Source organism: Leptosomus discolor, chromosome 1 (genome assembly GCF_034619465.1).
Source record: "Leptosomus discolor isolate bLepDis1 chromosome 1, bLepDis1.hap2, whole genome shotgun sequence".
In the NCBI taxonomy this organism is placed as follows: Eukaryota; Metazoa; Chordata; class Aves; order Leptosomiformes; family Leptosomidae; genus Leptosomus; species Leptosomus discolor.
Window position 1 is genome coordinate 80,804,117 of NC_141391.1, and position 24,559 is coordinate 80,828,675.

General features: G+C 43.4%; 1 protein-coding gene across 2 annotated transcripts in view; it reads right to left on the reverse strand.

Annotated features, from left to right (window-relative positions):
* ANOS1 (anosmin 1) overlaps positions 1 to 23,475 on the reverse strand; it is a 142,581-nt gene extending 119,106 nt beyond the window's left edge. The window contains exon 1 of one of the 2 annotated variants that reach the window (XM_086481938.1): positions 23,149 to 23,475. In XM_086481938.1, the coding sequence (XP_086338064.1) occupies positions 23,149 to 23,343 (195 nt within the window). In that variant the 5' untranslated portion in view covers positions 23,344 to 23,475. The remainder of the gene's footprint in view (positions 1 to 23,148) is intronic. The other variant, XM_086481870.1, reaches the window with a different exon arrangement.
* Between the last annotated feature and the right edge of the window lie 1,084 nt (positions 23,476 to 24,559).

Below are 24,559 nucleotides of genomic sequence, written 5' to 3' on the forward strand. Positions count from 1 at the left end.
CTTTTGAAATGCCAGAGATCAGCTGTGAAAAGTGAACTAGCCACTTAATCTGCTACAACAGTACCTGTATACCTATTACCAGTTTTGGAAGTCTTTTCTCCCCTGCCCAATCTTCAATTCATATTTGAGTGAAACTGCCGTCTCTTAGATGTGGCCTCTCCTGACAACCTCACTGATTCTTCCAAATGAGAAAAAAGCACAGAAACAAGCCCTCCAAGTAACAGTACCCACTGACATGAAATAGAGCATTTTAGATAAATCAATAGCTGCTGCAATGATGAATTTAAAGAGACAGGATCCCTACATTTTCCTTAACCTTTCAAAAATCTCAACAGCATGAAATGATATGTAATGGTAAAATATAATTTATACTGTGCCTGACATACATTTCCTGACTGCATGCTCACTGACACAAATTAATATAGGGACTTATCTATGGCAGTGCTGTGTGTCCTCAAGCCTAACTCTAAAGCGTGTAATTAAGGTGAAAAATGGAATCAAGAAATTCAAGCTAGGCTTTCTGGTTCCCAAATACCAAAGTATGCACCTAGGAATGAATTTCAAAAAAGCTTGTACCTTTAGTGGGAAGAAATACCAAACCAAGCAGATGAGAAATATTTTTTTCTTTGGCATTTCCTAAAGCCTTTCTCTTGAGACTAAACATGAACTTGTAGATCTATGGATAGGGGAACCACAGTCCCACCTCTCCTGAGCTCTGGCATTTAATTACCCTTTTGCATATAAATAACCAGAGCACATTTTTCTTTGAAAATATGTTAGAAAGATGAAAAGAGGATCCCCTTTTATGCAACAGTTTGAACATTTGCCCCAGAAGTCTTTCCAAGAACAAATTTAAGCTCTTATGCACTTTGCAATGACTCTTAGTAACAGGCTAGAGTGAAGACTGAAACCTGGCCAGCGAAACTGAACCACTGTGTAGAAATGAACAGGAGATACATGGAGTTAGAGATGATGAACAAGCAAGGTCATCAAGCCAAATAATGAGGTCCACCTCTGGGAAACAAGATTGCTCCTTCAAAGACAATTTATGCAAACATATTTTATGCATCTTCACTTCTACGTGCTTGTCCAATGTACGGCAAGTTTGAAGACCACCCACTAGAGAAGCCATGGATAGAAGAAGATCTGCATGAGATGAAACCACCCATAAAATACAATAGAATCCCAGAAATACTCTGGTTCCTTGGCTTCCATCCAGGGATGACAGGAAGGACATACAAACAACTGAAATGCATACGTTTTGTTTCTTTTCTGTTTCTTATTTCATTGAAACTATGTCTTATGGAAATAATTAATTCCTTAGTAAGGAATTTCTGTTGCCTTATAATGGTTCTAATAAGGAGTGAAATGGAATAAAGCAAGCATCAACAAATCATAAATTGAATGTTATTGAGCAGGACCATTTCCTCCACTTAAACAGGAATGGTGTTTGTACGTATAGCAGCAATTTCCATTATAAACATTTGACAGGGATACTTCATCCCATCCTGATAGAAAATGATCAGACCTTGGTTAGTTATGCTTTCATGACCTCTAAACTCTATTGAACCATGTGATAAACCTAATGATACTAGGAAGTTGCAGCTAATATAAAACAATGTCATATACCGCCCAGTAGTTGTCCATGGAATTCCAGCCTTCCCAGTTGCTTGGCACCTGGATACGAGTCCCCAAGAACACAGCCCCGCTCTAGCTGCTGGTACAGCCCATCTCATATACACTGGCAGAGCAGACTGGGACTCCAGCAGCCAATCCCCCTATGGCTGAGGGGGTTACTCCAGCCCCTAGTACCCAAGCCCCCTGTGGTCTTGCCCTTAGAGACACACTGTGACACACCCAGAGCTGGTTGGTCAGGACTCCCCTGGTCCTGCAGTAGCCAGCCTGCTGTCCTCTCACCTCTGGAAGCACACACTTATACTCAGCTTGCAGGCCATCTCACCTACCCCTGGGCTTGTCCAGCTGGCTCTTCACTAGTGCTCACGCATTCATCCACACTTGGCCCAGATGCTGGCACCACAGATGCACAGGTCCCTGTGGCCCACAGTCCCATGCCAGGGGTTGGCACTTGGTTTCACTCACTCCAGCCCCTCCAGCCGTCAGCTCTCAGCACAAGGGCTCTCTGGCCCACGGTCCCAGCCTAGCTGCTGGCACCCAGACCCTCACTCACTCCAGCCACAGTACCATAGACACACAGGTCTCCACCCCGGAGCCTGGCTCTGGCTTCTGGCATTCAAGCCCCTGTACACACACACACAGAGAACAGATGCCTTTCAGTCAGGAAAAGAGTTAGAAGTGGAATTTGATAAGATAGGACAGACTGCGCTGGTCGGGAGCAAGACATGTCCAGACAAGCATGTCACCTATTTACATGCATCCAGCCCTTTTTATCCCCTTATCCCTTTATTTCACCATAATAAGTCCTGTGCAATCTGAAAATGCTCTTCTCCTGCACCCCATAATATGCCCCATACCCCAGGCAGCATCTCCCCTCAGTCCAAAAGGGCATCTGGCTTTGATTCACCTTGATGGGTCTCATGGCTGAACAGTGTGGCTGAGGCTCTCCTGGGACAGGCTGTCCCTCCTTCTGAGTCCTTGATCTGGGCTCCCATCTGCCTTTGGGTCTCTGTGCGCCCTGGCATTGTGGAAATGGGCCTCTGATGGGCTGATGGCTCCTGTGGTGGGCCTGGGAGCAGCCAGGCAGGATGTGATCTGGGATCCCTCACCTGTCATTGCCACTCTGAGCTCTTTCGTGGGAGTTTTATCACACAACCTAACAGTTCATACTTAAGTATTTTATAGCAGTCATAAAGAATCAAACCAAATCCCAGATACTCCAATGTCATGTATCCAAGAGTGGCAAAAAATGGTTACGGAAGCAAAAATGTAAGAACTGGCTGAGGACCTAAGGGCTCATTCCATATTTTTGGTCTTCCTTCTTACCTTTCTCTGAAATTTTCATACTTCTACTATTCTTTTTTAAGATGGAAGGACAGCAACAGCATGCAACATTCAAAATGGGTCACGGCATAATTTACACAGTATCATAATATCTTCAGTTCTTTTCACTGTTGTTTTTCAAAAATCCTTACCTTTCAGTTTATATTTTTAATTCTTCCAGAGAAGTTAGCTAATATTTTCACCTTCATCACCTGTTTCAAGGTTGTGTGTGCAGGTGTCAGGGCCCTGAATACATAAGTAGGCCTTAACAGCCCTGACCGGCCTTGCCAGGGGTCTCCACTCTCACCTCCTGCGCACAGGCCCAGAAAAGTCCCATTTCAGCATGGCTAGGGCCATCAGTCCTTCCGTGAGCTATGCTATAGCTGTGCCTGCCTCTGGCCCTGCCTCCAGGATGGACATCTCACCTATGCTGTAGGCAGCTCATCTCCTGGGTGTACCCTATAGCTTGTCTATGGCCCTCTCTTGTGGCTGGACCTGGGAGTCCTTGCCCAGGCCTCGTCTCCAGCCCTGTCTCTAGCCCTGTCTCCTTTTAGAATAGAAGAGACTGGACCAGACTATTTCAGTTGGAATGACCTCCAAAGATCATCTAATCCAACTGCCTGACCAATTCAGGGTTGACTAAAAGTTAAACCACATTATTAAGGGCATTGTCCAAATGCCCCTGAAGCACTGACAGCCTTGGGGCATCAACCACCGCCACAGGAAGTCTGTTCCAGGGTTTCACCACCCTCTCGGTTAAAGAAATGCTTCCTAATGTCCAGCCTAAACCTCCTCTAGCACAGCTTTGAACCATTCCCACATGTTCTGTCACTGGATCCCAGGGAGAAGAGATCAGCACCTCCCTCCCCACTTCCCCTCCTCAGGAAGATGCAGAGAGCAATGAGGTCGCCCCTCAGCCTCCTTCTCTCCAAACCAGACAAACCCAAAGTCCTTAGCCTCTCCTCACAGGACATTCCTGCCAACCCTTTCACCACCTTTGTTGCCCTCCTCTGGGCACATTCAAGGACCTTCCCATCCTTCTTAAACTGTGGGGCCCAGAACTGCACACAGCACTCAAGGTGAGGCCACACCAACACCGAATACAGCAGGACAATCACCTCTTGTGACCGGCTGGTTAGGCTGTGTTTGATGCACCCCAGGGTGCAGTTTGCCCTCTGGGCTGCCAGGACACGCTGCTGGCTCCTACTGAGCCTGCTGTCAACCAGCACCCCCAGATCCCTTTCTGCAGGGCTGCTCTCCAGTCACTCCTCTCCCAGTTGTTACTTGTGCCCAGTTAGCCGTCCCAGGTGCAGAATCCAACATTTGGACTTGTTACATTTCATCCCATTAATCATAGCCCAATCCTCCAATCTATATAGATCCCTCTGCAAGGCCTCTTGTCCCTCAAGAGAGTCAACAGCACCTCCCAGTTTGGTATCATCAGTGACCTTGCTAATGGAGCATACAACTCCTGCATCCAGATCATTGATAAATACATTGAACAGAACTGGCCCTAGAATTGAGCTCTGAGGAACACCACTGGTGACTGGCACCAGTCAGATGTAGCCCCATTCAGAACAACCCTTTGAGCTTTGCCCTTCAGCCAGTTCTTCACCCAGCACGCTGTGAACTCGCTCATCTCACAGTTGCCCCTTGTTGCTCCTGACCCTGGTTCATCACTTGCTCTGCCTGGAGCTGTTGATGACCCTGTTACCAGCACCCAGCTCTGCCCACATTGTGCCAGCTCTGTGCAGCTGCTCCCCTCGGAGAAGCCACAGCCTGCGATGGGATCACCCTTGGCCCCCAACTCCCCATCCCCTGGGAGCAGTCAGCCCTCACTGAGCCTGACAGAAGGGGACTGTGCTTCGGGGTCTATAACAACATCTTCATTTTTTCCTGATGTATCAGAAATGTCCTTAAGACTTTGCTCTAGTTAACAAAAGCACAAATCTTTCAAACAAAGCAAAGACTTTTTTCAACAACAAAACCAAATAAAGAATATCCAAACCAGGCAAAACAACAAAACATATAAAATCTACCAAAACAAACTTTTTAATTACTGCAAAAGACTCTAACATAAGAAAAGGTAAAAGAACAAACAGTAGTTAGCGGATATTAGTCACATCATTTAATGTATTATCATCAGACACTTGGTTAACTTTATGATGAGTCTGTTACATAAAAATTTATGTAGAAATACAGCATTCAGCTTAACTATTTACATAAATTTCCTCTACCATCTTACAAGTACATACAACTCTATTAAAAAAGAAAGCAAATTAACTGAACAATATTGATTGAAACAACAATGCAAAGGAAGCCGAAGAACGCATTTTGGAACATACACCTGGAGTTCTGTTACTGTAACTAAGCCACTGTGATCTCTCACAGTTAAATCAAATGTACATCCTCCTTAGCAGAAGCCATTTCTACACCACAGATGTTTAAACTGTAGAAAAGTAAATGTTGGTTACCTGTTAACCCAAAGTAATTAAGTTAAAGCAGTGACTGAATGTAGGAAATAATTATAAAACTGATCAGCCTTCTGGTGACGTAACTGCAGTTTGTAGATATAAACCAAAATTAAATTATCATGGGTAACAGCTTGACTAACACTGCAGTTTAGTTTTAAACATCTGGATTTAACAGCAAAAAAAAGTATATCATAAATAATTTCTAGAAAGTCTTAGTCAGGTTTTGGATTTACGCTAATGCTGCTACTACCTGTCATGTGCTAAGTCCTGTCACAACGATATGGTGGGTCCTCCTGAGGATGAAGGGGTACAAATAGATCTGTATCGACCTAAACCTTGCATTGATATTTCCTAAACAGTTTGTGCAAAGCCATATTCAACCTTCATTTCTATTACAGATTGTTTTCATTAGAGATTATACTCAAATATTTAAAGCAAAAACTTTACATGCACCAAAACGAAAACAGAAAAAAACATTAAGATCAGAGTAATTACAAGAGAAATTAAGTAAAATCAGCAACCATCACCTAAATTGTGAGACACAATAGTATTCGTTCCCTGGCTGTCATCATTGGTAGGTTCCTAGAAAGACAGTAATCAAAATCCAAAGGTCATTACCAGTGAAACAGCAAGAGATCAGTAGTTTTGAAAATACTGACTATGTATTGGATTAAATTTGCATCTCAAGTATGGAACACTTTTTTTACCGCAGCATCTTCTCAAATGCATAGAAAAACTACTAGATACACACAAGCTGTAAAAACAAATGAGCCACAGGAATCCTTGTGTCTCCACCACACTTGTGAGTTATGACTGCCTTCTTGTGGTTTCACAGACTTCACTCTTACCACTTCTAAGACTGATCCCAACTGAGGTCATATTCTACTTAGCAGAAGTTTCTATCAAACTGCAAAAGAATCCAGATGAAATAAACTTCACTTAAGCAATAGGAGGAATTAAATACACTGACACTAACTTGAAGATATTAAAATTAAATATGGAATCTCACACTAAGGCATATACCTTGGGCCAAATCCTGCACACATTTCTTGGGGTTAAGCCATCCAGTTGAAGTGAACAGAAACTAATCTAGTAGCATTAATATGGGAATCAAAAGATTGTCAACTACTTGTTTCTAGGCTCTATTTCAAAACCCTCACCCTTCCAAAATGCTAATGTGCCTTTTTTGTCATGTCATAAAGTAGATATGCTCTACGAATTAAATAATGAGACAATTAAAAGTATATGCTGGATCAAGGACGTGACAGAAATGTAGCCCACTGGGAAATTAACACCAATAAGAACAAAATACATTCTGAAAATGTAATGTTTACTTATGCAAAATACAAAATAAATGTAGATGTATATGACCTACTTGCAAAGACACAACCGATGTACCAAAAAAACCACTAATATTCCAGGTTTCAGAAATGTGTGCATGCTGCTTTCAATGCTGATTTAACTTTACAACTGAAAATTATAGTCCATATTACTATTGCATATAATCAGAAGATTATTGGTTAGCTGGGTGATTCCCAACAGCATGTGTTGTGGTACATTTACCACAGGCTGCATTTGCCTGCACTGCCTACCAGCTGATCATTCCAGAATCAGCTACAAACACCCCAAGGCATCTCCACACTAGGAAGTCGTGTGAACCACAGGAACACATCTGCTGAGCAAAACAACTGGTGTTGACGGATTTGATGTCTGCATGACACATATGCCACTTCCCCTTTCCCTTTTCCTTCAACTAGTTCTAGCCTGGTTCCACGGACAAAATGCCCCCTGGATCATCTCTTTCAGTTACATTCATCCAGAAGAAATCCACTGCATGAACTCTCAGAATGGTCCATGATGTGAAACAAAAGATGGTCATGATGTTCAGGAAAGCAAATTCTGATCCACATTAAAACACTAAAGTGTAGATGCACCTCAGACACCTCTAACATCTCCCACAAATACACAAGAGCAGTATTTCAGTGCTTCCTATTAGACTAGATTTTCCTCAGAAGCCACACTGTTTCAGAGCCGTTCAGGGCAGTGTTCCTTTCTAGGCCTGCAAAATGCTTAGGGTTCTGGTGTCTCACGTCCTTAAGAAACTAAGCATTAAACAAAAAAGAAAAAAAACAACTACATATTTTTAGATCATCTAAGATGTCCATTGTAAATAGTCTAACTAAATCTATATGAACACGGGTTACCCCATGCAGTTTGTGTTGTCACAGAGTCATTTCTGATTACAAAACCGCTGGATGCATTGTACTATATACTGGCCATGTGAAGTTTTAGTGTATTTTCTCCTATTCTGTTCCAGTACATATGAGAGGGACATCATTATACACTACACTGTATCTTTGGCAACAGTATATATGCACACCTGCTCTTAAAAGTTAACTGCTCATCAGTACCCATGTTATGACTCAATACATGGCATCACTAAATTTTATGCTCACACTCTTGTACTTAACATACTAATTATTTCCAACATAATTGCATGAAATTCATATGATAAATTTCAGGAATGTATTTCCTTTCTCTTTGTCATGTGTTATTAGTTTACAAGATACTAAATATTTCAAGGAGTAGTAGCAGCCATATCCGCCACAAGCTGATGGATACATACATTCTAATTTTTCTTTAAAAATAAAACAAACAAACAAATAAATGAATAAATCCCATGCAGTACCTTTCTCAACAGAAAATATTTGAGACCAATATCCCCTATCTTATTCCAACTGTCTTGATATATTACTATAAAATTTCTCCTCTTTGATTTGTGAAAGGCAACAAGCTCAATAAACATCATTCTCAGTGTAAATACTTTGTTTCACTACCCCAAGTCTTTCAATATTGTAAAAGCATGTAGGAAAGTGTAATCTCAGCAGTAAAAAACAGCACAAATAATGATCCTACAGATGAAATGTGCAGTCTAAAATTTTACTTTAATTATACATTGGTAGTTCCACAGACCTTTTCATATTTATATATTTTCTACACAAAAATCCTATTTTAGAAGAATTATTGAAGTGCATAGCAGAGATCTCAAAAGTAACAAGTGTCACAATTAACACAGTCCTTGGTGCTCTAACATTTGTTTAAAACAGTCTTTGGGGATTTTTTCTTTTTCCATAGAAGACCTGGCTCAGTGAGTGAAGAGCACCTCACCATACCTGGGATTTCCCAGAAAGGTCTGCCAAAGTGTTCTGTGGTCATTTAAGAATTAAAGAACTGTCCAAACTAGAATGATCCTTGGACTCGTGAACAGAACAGCCTATCTTCAATTTGAACAAAAAAACAACACAATATTGTTAACATACACTCAGAAAGCACTAATTCAAAGAAACATATGTCAGCCACACAAAAAAAAAAAAGCTTTCACCACAACAGTTAAATCAGTATTTCAGGAAGAAGTCTTATTTCCCAGACATATTTTAATTACTACAGTCTTTCCATACATCTTCCTTCATTGTAGACATTACAGAAAGACAGACAAGATATAATGGTACAATTTAATTAGCCCACAACTTTACTGTCTCATCTCTAAAGCATAACCCAACAACAAATCACACAGTGCAAGTTAACACTCTGCTCTCCACTGCTCCTATTGGTTTGGCCCTTGGCCTGTGCCTTCCCAACCCAGCTCTCACTTCTGTAGAAAGCCAATATGCAGCACTGCCACATTAAGCCAATAATAAAGACCAGCAGATGTCAGCTGTGTTCTGGTCAGATACCACATGCCACATCACATAACGAATGCCATCCTCCTAATTGCATCATGTAACAAAGTCATGACCCCCTTCTCGTGACCAGCTCAGTGCTGCTCTTTTTCCCCAGCTCCCAGACCCATAAACCCTGTCCATACTTGTCTGAGACCACACTTCTATTCCTATCTTATTTTATGGAACAGCACCAGCTCCCAGAACAGCAAAGGTTGCAATGACATTCTGTTGACAATGGATGAAAACCAGGCATCAAGTGAAGAAGCACCTAGAAGACTGGGTGAGTCTTTCCCTTTCCACTTGAAATGTAACATGGCTGCTAGCATGATCCTAGCTGGGATCCTTCGGCCCTGCAACACTGACAGCATTCTCCTGAGAGAAAAGCTAGCCTTTTAATGCAGATTACAAAGATACAACCCATTTCCTCCAGTTTTCTTAGGAGATTTTTCCAATTTATTCAGAACTGTATAAAAGAAGAAACATGTATTACACAGGACAATTGCTTCACTCCAGTCTTCTAGACCAGCCTGCGACCAACCTAAGACTGTGAAAGGACACATGAGAGGGAGAGAAAATCAACATGAAATTCTATTATTTGAGAAAGATAAAACATACTAAAACTATTTACACAGCTCAAGCTACAGGGATATTAACTGGATCTTTCTACAGTAACAATCTTCAGTGGAAGATTAACATTGCCTCCTCATGTTGTCATAAAACTTTCCACAAATAAAAAAGCCTTTCATGTGCCAGCTTTCTAGAATACCATCTGATAACTACCTAATGAAGACATACCATAACAAGAAAATAAATCTCTCTTCAAGGCAGGATTGAAGCATTTGTCATTAACACGTCTGGTTACCAGAGACATAGCTGTTATACAGAGCAATCATTTCCTGACAGGTCCACCATGTTTCATATCTTTCTGGTATCAGGTGAAAGAGTTAAAAATTAAGACGGGTTACTTTGCATTGAAGTTATTGAAAGGCTTGTAACATGAGAGATGTCAAAGCTCAGCCTAAGTCCCTACCCAAGCCACACTATTTCAAAGCCTCCATATCCAATTGTTTACATTAACTGGAATTTTCATAGAATTCCACTACAAGGATCACACCAGTTCTGAAGCGTAGCATTTTATATTTTTGATCTAAATTAACAGCCACAAAAGAAAAAACATTATAATATATCCTTAAGCTCATAAAATCTGGACAATTGACAACTGAGGTCAATACCAGTTGCCAACGTCTTGTATTATCAGCAGGCTTTTTATATTAAAATTTTGTTCCTCTTTCTCAACTCATCTATTTTTGCAGAATGGGCAAATATTTTAGTTGTTCCATCTTTGGAAAGTCTCAGATATTGGTGGCATGCTCCAGGAATTCTATCCCAATTAGAATGTTTCCTTCCATTTTACCAGCCTTCTCACCTGTGTAAAGCAATTAAGAAAGACAGTGAAGTGAAGTGGGTTGTGGTACTACAAATATGTTGATAATATTCAAGTTTCTTTTTCATTGGACTGAGGAGCTCTGCTTGATTTGCTTTCTCAGTGGGAAGGTCACAGATGAGAACAACTTGACTGAGGCTCGATCTATACCAGATGGATCTACTAGGTATGAGTAAGCATCTTAGGGGCATGAAAATTTGACATCTGTTCCTACTATTAAGAGGATAAGCCATGCCTGTTGATGAAACTTACAGGGATGCTTTGGAATCCCTGAGGGCACCTGGATACATAGAGTAACAATCAGTAACTGGGCAATATCTCATTTAAAAAAAAAAATATATATCTACTGTCTATAGTGTTACTCAGATCTGGTTACATTAAAAATTGCTTCTTCCTTCCCTTACCATATGAAAGAATCTTGTCTAAAAACATCTTAATTTGAAGTCATGGTGCTTTGCATCTGGCAAATAACTGGCAATTCAGTTTTACTTTGTCCTAATGGCATTAGTATCATTTACTACCGCTCTGAATTTGTTAAGATGCAGTAAGATAGTATTTAATAAATTCAAGTTAATTGTCTTTAAACAGCATACTGGGAAATTTCTTGGTTTTGTCTATAAATTCTGAACAGACATTGCCAGTACATTTGCACTGGCCTAAGCTATTTCCATTGAAACCACTGAATGCATTACTATCAACTGCAGGGAAAGACTCAGGCCAGCAACGAAAACTCCAGAAAAATCCTCTATTAAACTATTAATCATATAAATGGAAGAACTAATAAGTACCAGTCAGAAGGCTGAAAGGTCTCCAAGCTACAGAAAACATCATGAGCTGACACTACATTAATGTGTAAAGCTTTTCAGTTCTTAAAAACTACCTGTGAGTCATGCTTTCTATCCCAAAACCAAAGCAGGCAGTACATTCTTTAGGAAACTAAATGTTCATTCCTTTCTATGATTCGCAAAATGGATGAGGATAGATTTACCTTTCAAGTTTAGTCTGCATTGCTGCTCTTTTTTTCTACTCAAGAAAAGGAAGATTTTGAACACCAGAGGGAGGCTTGAAATAATTATTATTTGCTGTTTACACATTTATCACCACTGTAATTACAGCTTTGGTGCTGTCCAGTGCTCATGTGTGTGGTTCTCTGATCAAACTAAATCTTTTACAAAATGAGCTAATATGCTGCATGTGCAGCAACAAATGCATTCCTACTCCACTTGGTGAATGAGGATCCATTGGATAGAAAATGCATTAAATTTACCAAAAGCCTACTGTCTTTCACACTGTTTATTCAATTTTTTAACTCAAAGAAAAAATCCAACAATAAGCTGCTAGCTGCATAAATCTACATCTTCTTTCCTTACTTATTTTGACAAACATGTTCCATAGCTGCTACTAGGTACTATACGAAGAGAAACACACACCTCGCTAATTGGATGATTGTTACCTCTTTGTGTCAGCTTGTCTAACCCCACATGTTCCTTCCACCTAATGCAGATCCAGACTGTCCAACACTTGGCTAATTCATGATCTCTCAGTTCATAGCTGCATAGAAAGAAATCTCAAAACAGAAGAAAGCCTCAAGCTCTCCTAGTTCCAGTTCCCTTCCCAAAAATGCTAGACACAAATAAAATGTCAACATATTATACACTCTTTGTGACTAAGAAAAATGGGGCAGGTAATGATGTGATTCATTATTGTCTAGCTGCAGTTACAGACTAAAGTGATTTCATTGTTTTCAAAGGAGCTACAACCATCATCTAATCATGAAAAAAAAAAAAAAAAAGACCCTGTTGAATTAGCTTCTATGTAGGAACACAAATTCTAGAAAAAAAATGACAGTTACTGTATTAAGACACATTAATATTAATATTATTGTTATCATCCCTTCTTTCAACTATTTGCTGCCTCATATATCTGTTCATCCATGTACTAAATTCCAACAGAACCCAAAGTCTTCCAGCAAGTGAAGTTAAGAAATGAATTTATAGTGTCTAGGTCCAAAAACCCCTGAGGCCTGACTGGAATGTTCCAGTAGTACAAAGAAATCATTAACAGGTAAAAAGCATAATCAATTAACTACAAATTAGGTATAGCTTGAGATCTATGGCCTAAATCATGAGATCAGAAACCATGTTCATGTATGTGAACTTGAGTTCTTTTTTTAATATAAGCTAATGTGAAGATAACTCCCCCCATAAAAAAGAAAAACAGAACTATGCTTATAAATTCTTATAATAGCAAGGAAGGTTGAAGTACGTTTGCACTGGATTAAGTGAGCACATCATTGTCACCCAGTCTTCACCATCAACCTCAATCTCTGATTGTCCGGACAGAAGACATTTGTTCTGAAGGAATCTTATTATTTTCCTTATATTATCTCATTACAGGATCCATGGCAGCCGGACTGCAACCCTCACCAGCAGAAGAAACAAAGCCTTCACTACCTCAGCTAGGTTTGCAGTTTGAGTTGAGACCACTTGAGAAATTACAGTGGCAGCAGTTTGTCAAACATCTGACTTGAAAGACAACATCCTTCTAGTAGTCGGTGCCCAACATACTGCCTGGGAAGGCCACTTCACTTTCTCTACTGTATGGGAATAAAACATCTGTATAGGTCTTCTCTGATCACATGACCAAACTTTACTATTTAGTGCAATAGAGTAAATCCAGCACTTCTGAAAATGCACAGAGCACATGCATAAGAAGACTCAAAGCCTTTCCTGAAGAACTGGTATTACTATTTAATATATACAGAATACCTGTAAGTAAATCACAGGATTGACTCAAGAGAGCAGGCTGCCATCACCAGAACATATTTCTGGTTGAAAATTCTTCAGAGAGTAAGTTCATAACGTTTGCAGAGCAGGAACTGCTCAGAAAGTCAAAACAGTCTGTTCCTTTTTCCCCTCTTTTCTCACAATCCACCAATGTGGTTAAAGTCTTTAGGAAAGACAGAAATGAGGAGCAAGCTGCCACCACCAGGACACACTCAGCCCACGAAGAGTCCCAAGTTACTTTAAGGAAAGAAGTGAATGAAAACAAGCTGAAAAGAAGCCAGCCACAGGTCAGCAGCATTACCTGGACAGGCTGCACACTTGAGCACCCCTGGTCTAGAACAAACTTGATGTTTATTTGCCTGCATTGGTAACATGACAGGACCACAAATTAGCTAGAACTTTGTGGTGAATTTTCTTGGAGGTTTTACCTGTAACTGGACTTTCAATGAAGACAAAAGGATTTTCAAATCACAGCTTCTCTAAACTACAAACAAGAAAAAATAATCTTTTTAAACCAAGTAAAACTCCATGCAGCTGAGAAAGAACAAAAATAAACACTTACAAACAACTCTTCCTACACCCATTGTGTCTGTTCTCTGTTTCCAGCCTTAGTTTCAATTAATTTTGTCACAGTAAAATCTACAGTCCTCTCTACTCCTAGACAATTTCACTTCCCAGCATTTGTGCTCCTGCTGGAGGTCACCTATCTCCAGCCTCCTCCCTTCTGAGGTTCTCTGAGTCTTCTTTTGCTTCTCCTGCCGTTCTGGAGCCATGCCTTCCTCAGGAATCTCAGCTGCTTTCCAGGGGAGTCACTCCCTTTGCAAACTTGAGTTACATCACTTCTGTTTTAAAGGAACATAATGTAACATACAGACCAAGAAAAAAAAAACAAAGCAAAACACGCCCTGTCCATAAAGGTATAATAAGCCACAGGGTTTTTATCTGGTGAAAGATGCATGTATTTTCCTGTCTTATATTTTTACATAACTTTGATGTCATACCTCTTTGACAGTCTAAAGACACATTGGTGAAAATGTAGTTCACAGAAGTCAATGGAAAATTGATAAAAAGTTTGGGCTGGGGTTGTTCCCCAAATCTGGAAATATCTGGTATTCTTTTTTTGGCAGATGGAAATGAATGAGTGATTCTGTTTAATCAGAGATGAAAGGAACTGTACTCTACTTTCAAGTTTCAAGGGTCTACTTACCTTTCAACACCCCCAGTTCTCCATCTTTGTGTCCTGTGATCTCTTGGACATTAAAAGACTAAAAAAAGGGATACAACTAGAGTTGGGATACCAAGTTCACAGTACTCTTCTTCTTTGTTGACAAAGGCTGCATGGACCTAGTGTTCATACATGGACCTGATCCAGCTGAAATCAACAGAAGGCTTTTCATGGGCTTCAAAGGTTTTTGAAATATAAGGCCTTATAAGGCTTAGCTGTGGGAAAGGTCAAAAAATTAAGAATCTTGGTGTAAAATCCCATGCAAGTGCTTTTTTGGTGCAAGGTTTACATTTGCTAGGCACTGACTAAATATCAATATGAATGTGTCTTTCTTCTGCACCGTATTCTTGATATTCAGTCATTAATTGTATTTTTAATCTTTAGAAATATGGATGCTAAATAACAGGACTTTCTTTTTCTTTTTACAGAAGTTGGATATGTACTCAAAGCCAGACAATCACAGACAGTGAAAATTCACACAGAGATGCAGACCAGCTTGTGAATGATAATCCCCATTTGTAGACACACATAAATTCAGCACTCAGTCTTAAGAAGTTTGCCCTTTGCAAAACGACAAGTTTTCAGCATCTGGGAAATCAGTCTGGTTTTCAAGCTGTCTCAGAAATGCATTGGGGTTTTCTTCCTTATAGGACACTTACTAAATCAAACACATTTAAATACAGTTCAGAGCACTAGTTAATCACAGAGACAATGCATACACAGACAATGAATAATGTTTTAATAATGTTTTAATATGAAAACTGCCTAGCTTATAACCTGTAGTAAGTGGATATATAAGTTCAAATGAAAAAAAGATTTGCATTTTAGAACTCCCAGTGTTTTTCTTTCAAAAGTTTTGTAATGCTTTCCAAAAGCAACATCTCCTCCCCCTCCCCGACACACGCCTGTGACATTAAAACTATGCTTTGCCAGTATTTTCTGTACATAAAATATCTGACTCAAGACATATCAGTAACATTCTTGTTGGTTTTATTGCATTTATTGCATTCGGCACATTTACCGAATTAACAGCAATTTTAACTTTATGAACAAGATTAAGATAGCATAAAGAATTTTTTTCTAATGCGTAAGCATCCACAAGTAAAATGCAAGAAAAGTATCTTGGCAACTCTTATTGGTAAATACAATTGCTTACCATTCACTTACATTTTCATACAGTTCATTTGATTTGTTTTTAAAACTTACACTCGAGGCATAGCCAAACATTCTAATTTGGGAAACCAATGGTCAAGGTTAAGGTCCCAAATCTGAGTAATCAAAACCACTAGACCAGAGTCTGTAACCCCTGCACTCGTATCAACTGTGCAAGCATTCACTGATGCCAAAGAGATTTGAGTTCGGTTATAAGAAAGTGAACGTAACTCCCACTGAAATCATGGAGGTTCATAACAGACCAGGATACAACTGCAAAGACTAACCGTGGCTCAGTTCCACAATCCAGTAAATAATGCAGGTGCTTTCACTAGATGCAGCCACCACTATTCAAAACGAAGCTTTGTCTTCAAAGTTTTTACATAAGAACACGTTAGAAGACCTATTTGTGCACCTCTTGTTCATGACAGCAGATCTCAATAACAAGAGCACACCAAATGCCAGAAAAATTATCCAGATCATACACCATATGAACGACAAAGACAGACCAATGATTTTAATTTTAACAAGTTTTGAGAAAATCGTAAAGTAATAACAAATGTTTAAATTCATCTGTGGAAAAAAACTAACAGCAGTGTGCTTTATGAGACATATGAAAGCCAGAATTATTTAACACAAGGACTATTTTTGGAAAGGAGATGAGCACTGAAATGGCAACACAAGCAGATGGCACACAATTCCTAAGTAGTAACATGTAGAAAAGATTGTGAACATGTCCCTAAGCAAAGTCATTGCCTGGGCAGCCTATCCATTGGAACTGAAACATTCCGGGAATAACATACTACATATCTACTACATCTCATTACAAAAGTACGACACATCTTTTCAAAAGATTTCATGAAAAGTAATTTACAGTTTCAGAATTATTCAAGACAGTTACAATAAATGGTTTCTTCATGATCTCCATCTTCTCTATGGCAGAGCACAGAGGCACATGCACCCTAGACTTTCAGCCTGGCCTACCGCTGTCCCATCTGGAATCAATTGCAGATTCTTGCAGGTGCAGTCACTTTGGAGTTACAAGCAATTTGAAGGCAGATGTGCTGGCATTTAGACAACTAGCTGCCTGACTTGTAGGTAAAATCTGGTATTGGGTATCCAGAGGTAATCACTTGCACACTGTTGGCTTGCATATATAAAATAAGAGAACCTTTTATTATTTATTTTTAAAAATTGCCTGGTTTTCCTCAAAAACTTTGGTTGTGCTGACAGGCAATAGTCCGTCTATAATAGTGAAAACAACCTCCTTATCAGTCGTTCAATATAACAAACTTAAGGCCTTATTGTTCCCTCTTACAGCTATTAAACGTTACGCACCATATAGATCTATTAGCTTAAAATTATATTTTTCCATCCTTTCAAAACCAATTTTGAGTTAGCCATAGCTAATCTAGCTTAGTATTAATTCCTAATTCTTAGTACATTACTATTAGATTTATACTAAATCACACTTAAAAGGCAAAATCTGTCAATAATTTCCCTTCATGTGTCACAAAACTGTTTTACCACTTGAAGGATGTCTATGCTGTCTAAAAAGTTTCAACCGTAACTCATCCACTATTCAAATAAGTTACCTTAGGTATGAATACAGAACCCCTACATGACCAAGGTCACCCAAGGTCACCCACACTATTGCTGGCATGTTTTTAAACAGAACTCATCTTAATGCGTTTAAACAATTTCTTGTTAACCTATTCAAGTGGCAATCACAATTCTGGATCACACTACATTTACACATCCCAAGGTACCTGGACTTCCCTTTTAAGAACAAAGGCACAGATTTGTTAAGACCCAATTTACTACTGAAGACTACCAAAAAAAAAATGAAAATTAAAACTACAGTAAGCTGTATCGATATCTAAAAATATGGTAACAAAAACACCTGATTTAGCATTAGCACTTTGTTTTTAATGCACTGACAATCATAAATGGTCATATATAAACTAATGTGAGAAAATGCAAATAGTCAAAATTAATTTAGATGTGAGTAACAATATTTAGCAGGCATTATATCCTTAAAATGTAACTACTCCTATTCTCTGTTCTTGTCATTCCTCCACATCTGGAGTGCTGGGTCCAGTGTCGGGCACCCCATTACACAGAAAGACACAGACTTAGTGGAGCAAGTCCAACAAAGGCATTGTAGCATCTCTCACATGAGACGGTGCTGAGAGAACTGGGATTGTTTAGCCTGGAATAGAAAAGGCTCAAGGGGTTTTCATCTATATTTGTAAATATCTAATGGGAGGAAGTAAAGAAGATGGAGCCAAACTCTTCTCAGCAGTGCCCAGTAACAGGACAAGAGGCAATGGGCAAAATTGAAACACAAGAAATTCCATCTGAACATAAGAAAACACTTTTTTTTTTTTTTTTTTTTTACTGTGAGGGTGGTTGAACACTAGAACACGTTGCCAAGAGGTGCTGTCCAGCCTCAACTGCTCTGCACTCCGTAAGCCTGTGGCTGTGGCCTCTCTCTGTTCCTGTGACACCATACCACAAACACAGCCAGTCAGTTTCACTGGCAACTACCCCCCCCAATTCCTGCTGCTGCCATTCTTCCATGCTGTGACATGTTCTACCACCCTCTCAGTTTGTGACCCAGTAAACAAGATTGACACCTCCTCTACCTCTTAGCTAACTTGTCAAGTTTCACTTAAGCAGGAACACACTTGAGAGGTCTGTAACAGATGGCAACTAAGACAAAGGATCCACGAGTTCCCAGGTCCAAGTAAACACTGTTTGATCTCCATGACATTTTTCATGCTGTACCTTTAGCCTACGTGCTTACACTGATGTTCAAGCTGATATTTGCAAAGAAAACTTTTAATCATGTTGTTTTCTGAACGTGGCTCAGATGGCCGGCAGTAGAGGATAAAATCCAAACTGTGTTTCCATTCAACTTGAAAACAGAACGCCAAAGGCCACTGCCATGCCTGCTCCCCCAAAATGGAAGGAGTTCATCCACAACTAATATCGCAGATGGGAAAGGCTACAACCATAGACAGCAATGCAAGGAATTTAGTCTCACTCCACTAAAACAGGCAGGTTACACAGATAAGCCCTAGCTAAACTAATCTTTTCCAGCTAGCTATATGAGGTCCCTATTTATATCCATACTCTTTTCAGGAATACAAAAACTTGGACAGTAACTGCAACTTCATTTTCATGAGGGTTTTACCTACTGTACTTTATTTATTCACAAATAAACTTTGGATACATCGAATTAGAATTCCTAACTTTATCCTGCACATCGGCTAAAGCACCGAGAAGGGAACTGCCTTAATAAGAAAATGTTGAGGGAAAGAATATGTCCAATGACATCACTCTCCTTTACAAACTCAGTCCCTAAAACAGTATGCCTTATTCCACACAGGATTCACAGCCTTGATGTTTCTTGCGGAATCAGGCACCTTAGCCCTTCCTTTCATTCCAAACTAAAGCAGGAATCGCCCTTCCTGTCTTACAAGGGCAGCTTACTAACACACAGGGATGCTGTTTTAGGCAACAGCCCAATGGGTACAACACTGATTATGATTCAAATCTACATCTTCCTCACTGTAGGCAGGCCACTTGACTGTCATGCTCTTGGTGGCTGGAAGAACACTCGCCATCCTCCCCTGTTCAGGTAGTTTACAGAGAATTTTGCCAGAAGCAAAGCACAGCAGTAGGAACTCTACTCGAGTTGTCAATGCAGTCACCCAGGAACACGGATGTGTTCCAGTGAATGCTCCAATTACTCCCTCATACATGTTACACAACAGTAATTGTAAAGCCCCAGTCTCAACATCCAAAATAGCTAAAAGTGAGTACCTTAAACATTAGGCTAGAGAGACGTGTTCTCTTTGTCCTACCCTTTCTGGCCACAGGTCAATGAATGCTTCATCCAGTGCTGTCCAGTGGACCAAGTTACACAGTTGGGATAAAAATGCTTTCTCTCATCTGCAAAAGCCCAAGCAAGCTAAAGCTCAGGGCTGCACATGCTCCAGGAAGACAGAAGAGATATGTTGGTGTCCCTTCATTCATACATTAATCATCATTCTCTGCTGTGGATGAGTATGCAATTAATATGCTGTTATATAAAAGAATAAATCACTGTGACCCATTCTGCTTACATTTTTTGTTGTTTGCTTTTTTTATGAAAGGACTTAGTGCCAGCGTGTTCTCTGTGAAACCTCCCGGCCTGTAGATAGGCCACAGATAGAGGTAAAGCATACATATTTCATTGGGCTGTAAGACCTATGTGGTACAATAACTCTCATATTGACCCCAAACATCCTTTGGTGTAACCTCTACCTAGAATTCCCCAACACCCCCAAAACTGGAAAACTTCCCTGGCTATGGGAATTTTATAGCAAAAACCAGATATCTGTGCCTCTTCAATGGGCGTTCTGAAGATCACAGACTTTCGATTCAGGTGACCAATTCTTCTTCTAGCCCACATCAATAGTCTACATGGGGGAAATAAAAAGTAAATTATTTGATCTGAGCATTGGTTAAAATAATTTCCTACTGAGAATGCACCTTTGAAATAGGCTTATAACTGCTTCCCAAATACAAATTAACAAATATTTGGGTCTGGTTTTTTTAAAGAACACCTCTCTTGACCCTTTCATAAACAGGGACAGTAAAGAAAAATGAGTGAAAATTCTCTGTGTGGGAAAATGGATGAAAATTTCTTGTGAGCATTTAGGAAATCTGAAAAATATCAGTTGGCATTCAAACAAGGGAGCCAGCAGGTACAGAATTAATACTGCCTCATTCCCTCTAAAAGGTCATTAGGGATGTGGTTTTAGTACCATGAACTACGTGAAATGAAGTCTCTCTGAAGTGTTGGGGAGGCCACCTCCCATGAAGCATCCAGCTGCTGTCTCCCTGACCTCCATCACTGAGGCGGTATCTAAAGCAGGGCTGTGAAATGAGTGGGTCAGTCTTCTGTCAATTCTTGTTCTAACTGGGAGACACTAGGGTTCCTTCCTGCTCCAGTGGGGATGAGCTAGTGTTTAGTTCCCTTCAAAGGCTGAATCAGATTACAAGATAAGTGGGCATCTCCAAAATGAAAAGAACTCCAAAAACTGATACCAGTTGAGATGAAAGGGGGGGGGGGGGGGGGCGGTAGAAGGGAAAGGGAAGAGATGGGGGATGAAAGGAACATCGTATCCTTTAGCCCTCATGGAATAATATGGCCCAGACCTGCATGTCCTACAGTTCACTGTGTATTATCAGTCTCCTGTGAGAACACTGGATGCTCGCTGTATTCTAAAACCCTCCTCCTTTCTCTCATTAAAAGACAATGGAAAGCTGAACTTTTATAAACGAGAGCACTTTATCTTCCAAACATTACAGTCGTTTCATGTCTAGCAGGAGTTTAATCCCTGGTAATTTAGATAAATGACCGTGTGCTTTAGCAGGCTGGGGTTAAAACTCTGAGATTTTCTACTGATTACAACAAAACCCCAGCCGGTTATCAAGTCCTAAGTGAGTAATTTGCAGCTTATTTCACCCTGGCTAATTAAAATGTAATCACTATTGTTTGGCAATGTGCATTCTGTCAGCAGTTTTAGGTCGGAAAAGAAATCTTGCCAAGAAACCACCAAAAAATAAATAAAAAATAAAATAAAAAAAAGAGCGCCTTTTACCAGGAATTGGCTCGATCAAGACTGGCTCTTGAGCCACTAGAACTGCAACACGAGCCAGTTACACCCGCCCGACAACGCGATAAAACACACTAATCCCCCTCCAAGATAATGAACTGTTTTAATGGGCACCCTCCCTCGGGCCACCCCGTCAAACGCAGACCGCGGCGGCAGCGAGCCGAGCTGCGGGAGAAGCCTGGCGGGCAGCGGCGGGGCGGGCAGCTCGCGGGGAGGCGGGCAGCGGCGGGGCGGGGCGGGCAGCTGGCGGGGCGGCGGGCAGCGGCGGCGGCTCCTTCCCCACCCGCCCCGGGGCGCATCCCCGGTCTCTTTAGCCCAAATCCGCTTGCAAGTACCGAACGCCTCCTGCTGCCGTTGAAAGGAGCGCATGAAGTTTTCCTTTCACTCCGACTTCTTAAATCGGGCTATCCTAAAATATCTCTCAAACCTGCCTTCTGCGCTGCCCCCAACGCTGCTTTACCCAAAATATCCCCCTCGAGCGGTGCCAGTCCCGAGCCGGCAGGCGAGCGGGGGGACTCCCCGCTGGGGTCCCCCGCACGCCGCAGACGTGCCGTCCCGAAAGGCGGGGGTGGCCCCCCGCCCGCCGGGTCGGCCAGCCCTTCCCGAACGGGGTTTGCGGGGTAGGGAGGGAGAAGGGCTAGCAGTTCAGGAGGGGTTCCCTCATTTGGAAGGAGTCGAGTCGGTTTAATAGTTAAAGAACAGGTGGGGAAGGGAGCAGGAGAGGTGCGTGTCTAACTGGGAGACGGGGAGGGACGGACAGATACCGCCGCTGCTGCACCACCTCCCGCACTGCCTCCAGCGCAGTCGCTTTCGGGGCTCGCTGTCCCTCACTTCATGTTATAACCCCGCAGGTCTCCCGTCACTTCAACCCCATTTCCTCCCACTTCATCCCCATTTCCCCACTCCCCTTGGCCAGAGATGTGCCCCTCTGTTTCAGAAAACAAAGCGTTATCCCCACCCTCACCTTCCAGGAGGCCGGAACCAAGTTTTACACGTTCCCGATCGTCGCTCTTAAAAAACAAGCTCAAACTTTCCCACCGGGCCGGAGAAACCGAGCCACCCGAGGGCGGCAGGGCGCCGCGACTCGCCCGGCCCGCAGGCAGCCGGAGCCCCGCGGGATCGCCCCAGCAGCGCCCGCCGCTCGGAGGCACAAGCGCACCCCCGGCCCGGGAGCACCGTGCTGCAGCCGCCCCGCCCGCCCCCACGCTCTCGGACATCACCGGAGGCAGCGACTGGGGCCCGCCGTGCCGTGCCAGAGGCAGCGGCGGGGCGCGCCGAGCACCTGCGAGAGGAGCCGGGGCAGAGCGGTGCCCCCGCCGCGGGCTCGGCCCCGCCGGCCGGCGAGCAGCTGACAGGCGTGTGGCGGGGCGCGGCGTGCCGGGAGCCCCATAATCCGCCACCTCCTTCCCGGCCACGGGCCACGTGGGGAGCCCGGCCGGCACCCCACACGCACCGGCGAGTCTCGGCGTTGCCGCGGGGCCGTGCCCACCTGTCCGCCGCCTCCAGGTGCCGGCGGCCGCCCACCCGCAAAGCGCCCGCCATCCCTTGGGGAAACGGCTCCCCAAGTTGGCCAAGAGGCGCTCCCGCCCCAGCCGTCCTTCCTTCCCGCGGCCGCCGAGCCGGTGCCGGTGCCGAGGGACGCCCACCCGCCGGGCGGGCCGGGCGGCGGCAGCGGGACGGCGGCGGGGCGCCCCTGCGCGGCGCCATGCCCCTACCTGGAAATGCTTGAAGAAGGCGGAGATGCGGGTGATCTGGAGGCTGAGGCACCTGGAGGTGCATCTGGCGGTGGAGAAAGCCTCGTCCTGCCTGCGGGCGGCGGCGGAGCCAGCCCCCGGCCCGGCGGGGCTGCCGCAGGCGGCCGTTACCCAGAGGAGCAGGGCGAGGGACGCGCCGGGCGCCCTCCGCACCATCGCTCTGCGGGCGAGGAGGGCAGAGGGGCGGCCGGGCGCTGCGGGGGGCGGCAGGCGCCGGGGTGAGCTCCCGCTCGGCGGGCTGGTGCCGGGCTGCGCTGGGGGCAGACACCTCCGCGCTGCAGAAACTACACAAGAAAAGTTCAATCATTCAACTCCCCTCACCCCCCGCCCTCCCTCCCGCCCGCCCCGGCCCACAGCCCTCCCCCGCCCGGCAGCGGGCGGGCCGAGGCTGACAGCGGCCGCGCCATTGGCTGCCGCCGAGCGCCAGTGTCGGGGCGGGCGGGCCGTGTGGCCGCGGGCAGGTCGGTCCGGCGGGGCCGCCGGTGGCCGTCAGGGCCGTCGCCGCACGCCGCCACCTGTGACGGGGCACCGGGGCGGGCAGCGGCCCGCGGAGCCGCTCGCCCTCTCCGCGCACACGGGCGGGGTGGGGGGTCCCGCCCCGCTGGCGCGGAGCTGGGCGGCCCCCGCCCGACCTGCCCGGCCGTTGGTGAGGGGCCCTGGGCGCGGGACCCGGCCCGCTGTGTCCCAGCGCCCCGCCGGCCCTTGCGCTGTCGGAGGGACCGGCGTAGCCCGGCTGCCGCTTTGTGCATCAGCAGCCCTGCTCAGGGGCCGGTCATGAAAGCCTTGTCTGCGTTAGTCTCTTTTATGTCTTTTTTTTTTTTTTAAAAAAAAAAAAAAAAAAAAAAAAAAAAAAAAAAAAAGGATGGGGAGCCAAGGACACTCAGAAATTAGTTTTTGAAACTCGGTGTTTCTTACCAGAGAAACACTGCAGTGAGCACTTGTCCCAAGGTGAAACCCATAAAGGCTCCTCTGAAGAGTTATTTAAAAATTAAAATCTAAAAGTCATTAGTCCAAATACCTCTGGGTAATAGCTGCAAAATTACAGCAGTGCCTTGAGCTTGAAAATGGCAGCCATAGGGTGCGCATCGGCCTAACGCCCTCGCCTCCACGCCTGCGGTCCCAGGGCGGGCAGCGCATGCTGCAGCCCGTAGCACAGAGGTCACGTACTGCATCCCTCTGTGTGCGTATGCTGCACAGACTCGTCCCCTTGCAAGCACGGGCTACTAGAAAGAACAAGTGGATCTCTCATCGCAACCTGTAGACTGCGCCTCCAGAACTTGAAAACCCTCAGGTTGTGGGAGCTGAAATAATTAGTCTTTAGGCCGTTTCAGTTGTTCGTACTAGATTAGTCACTACTGTAAGCAATAGTTTC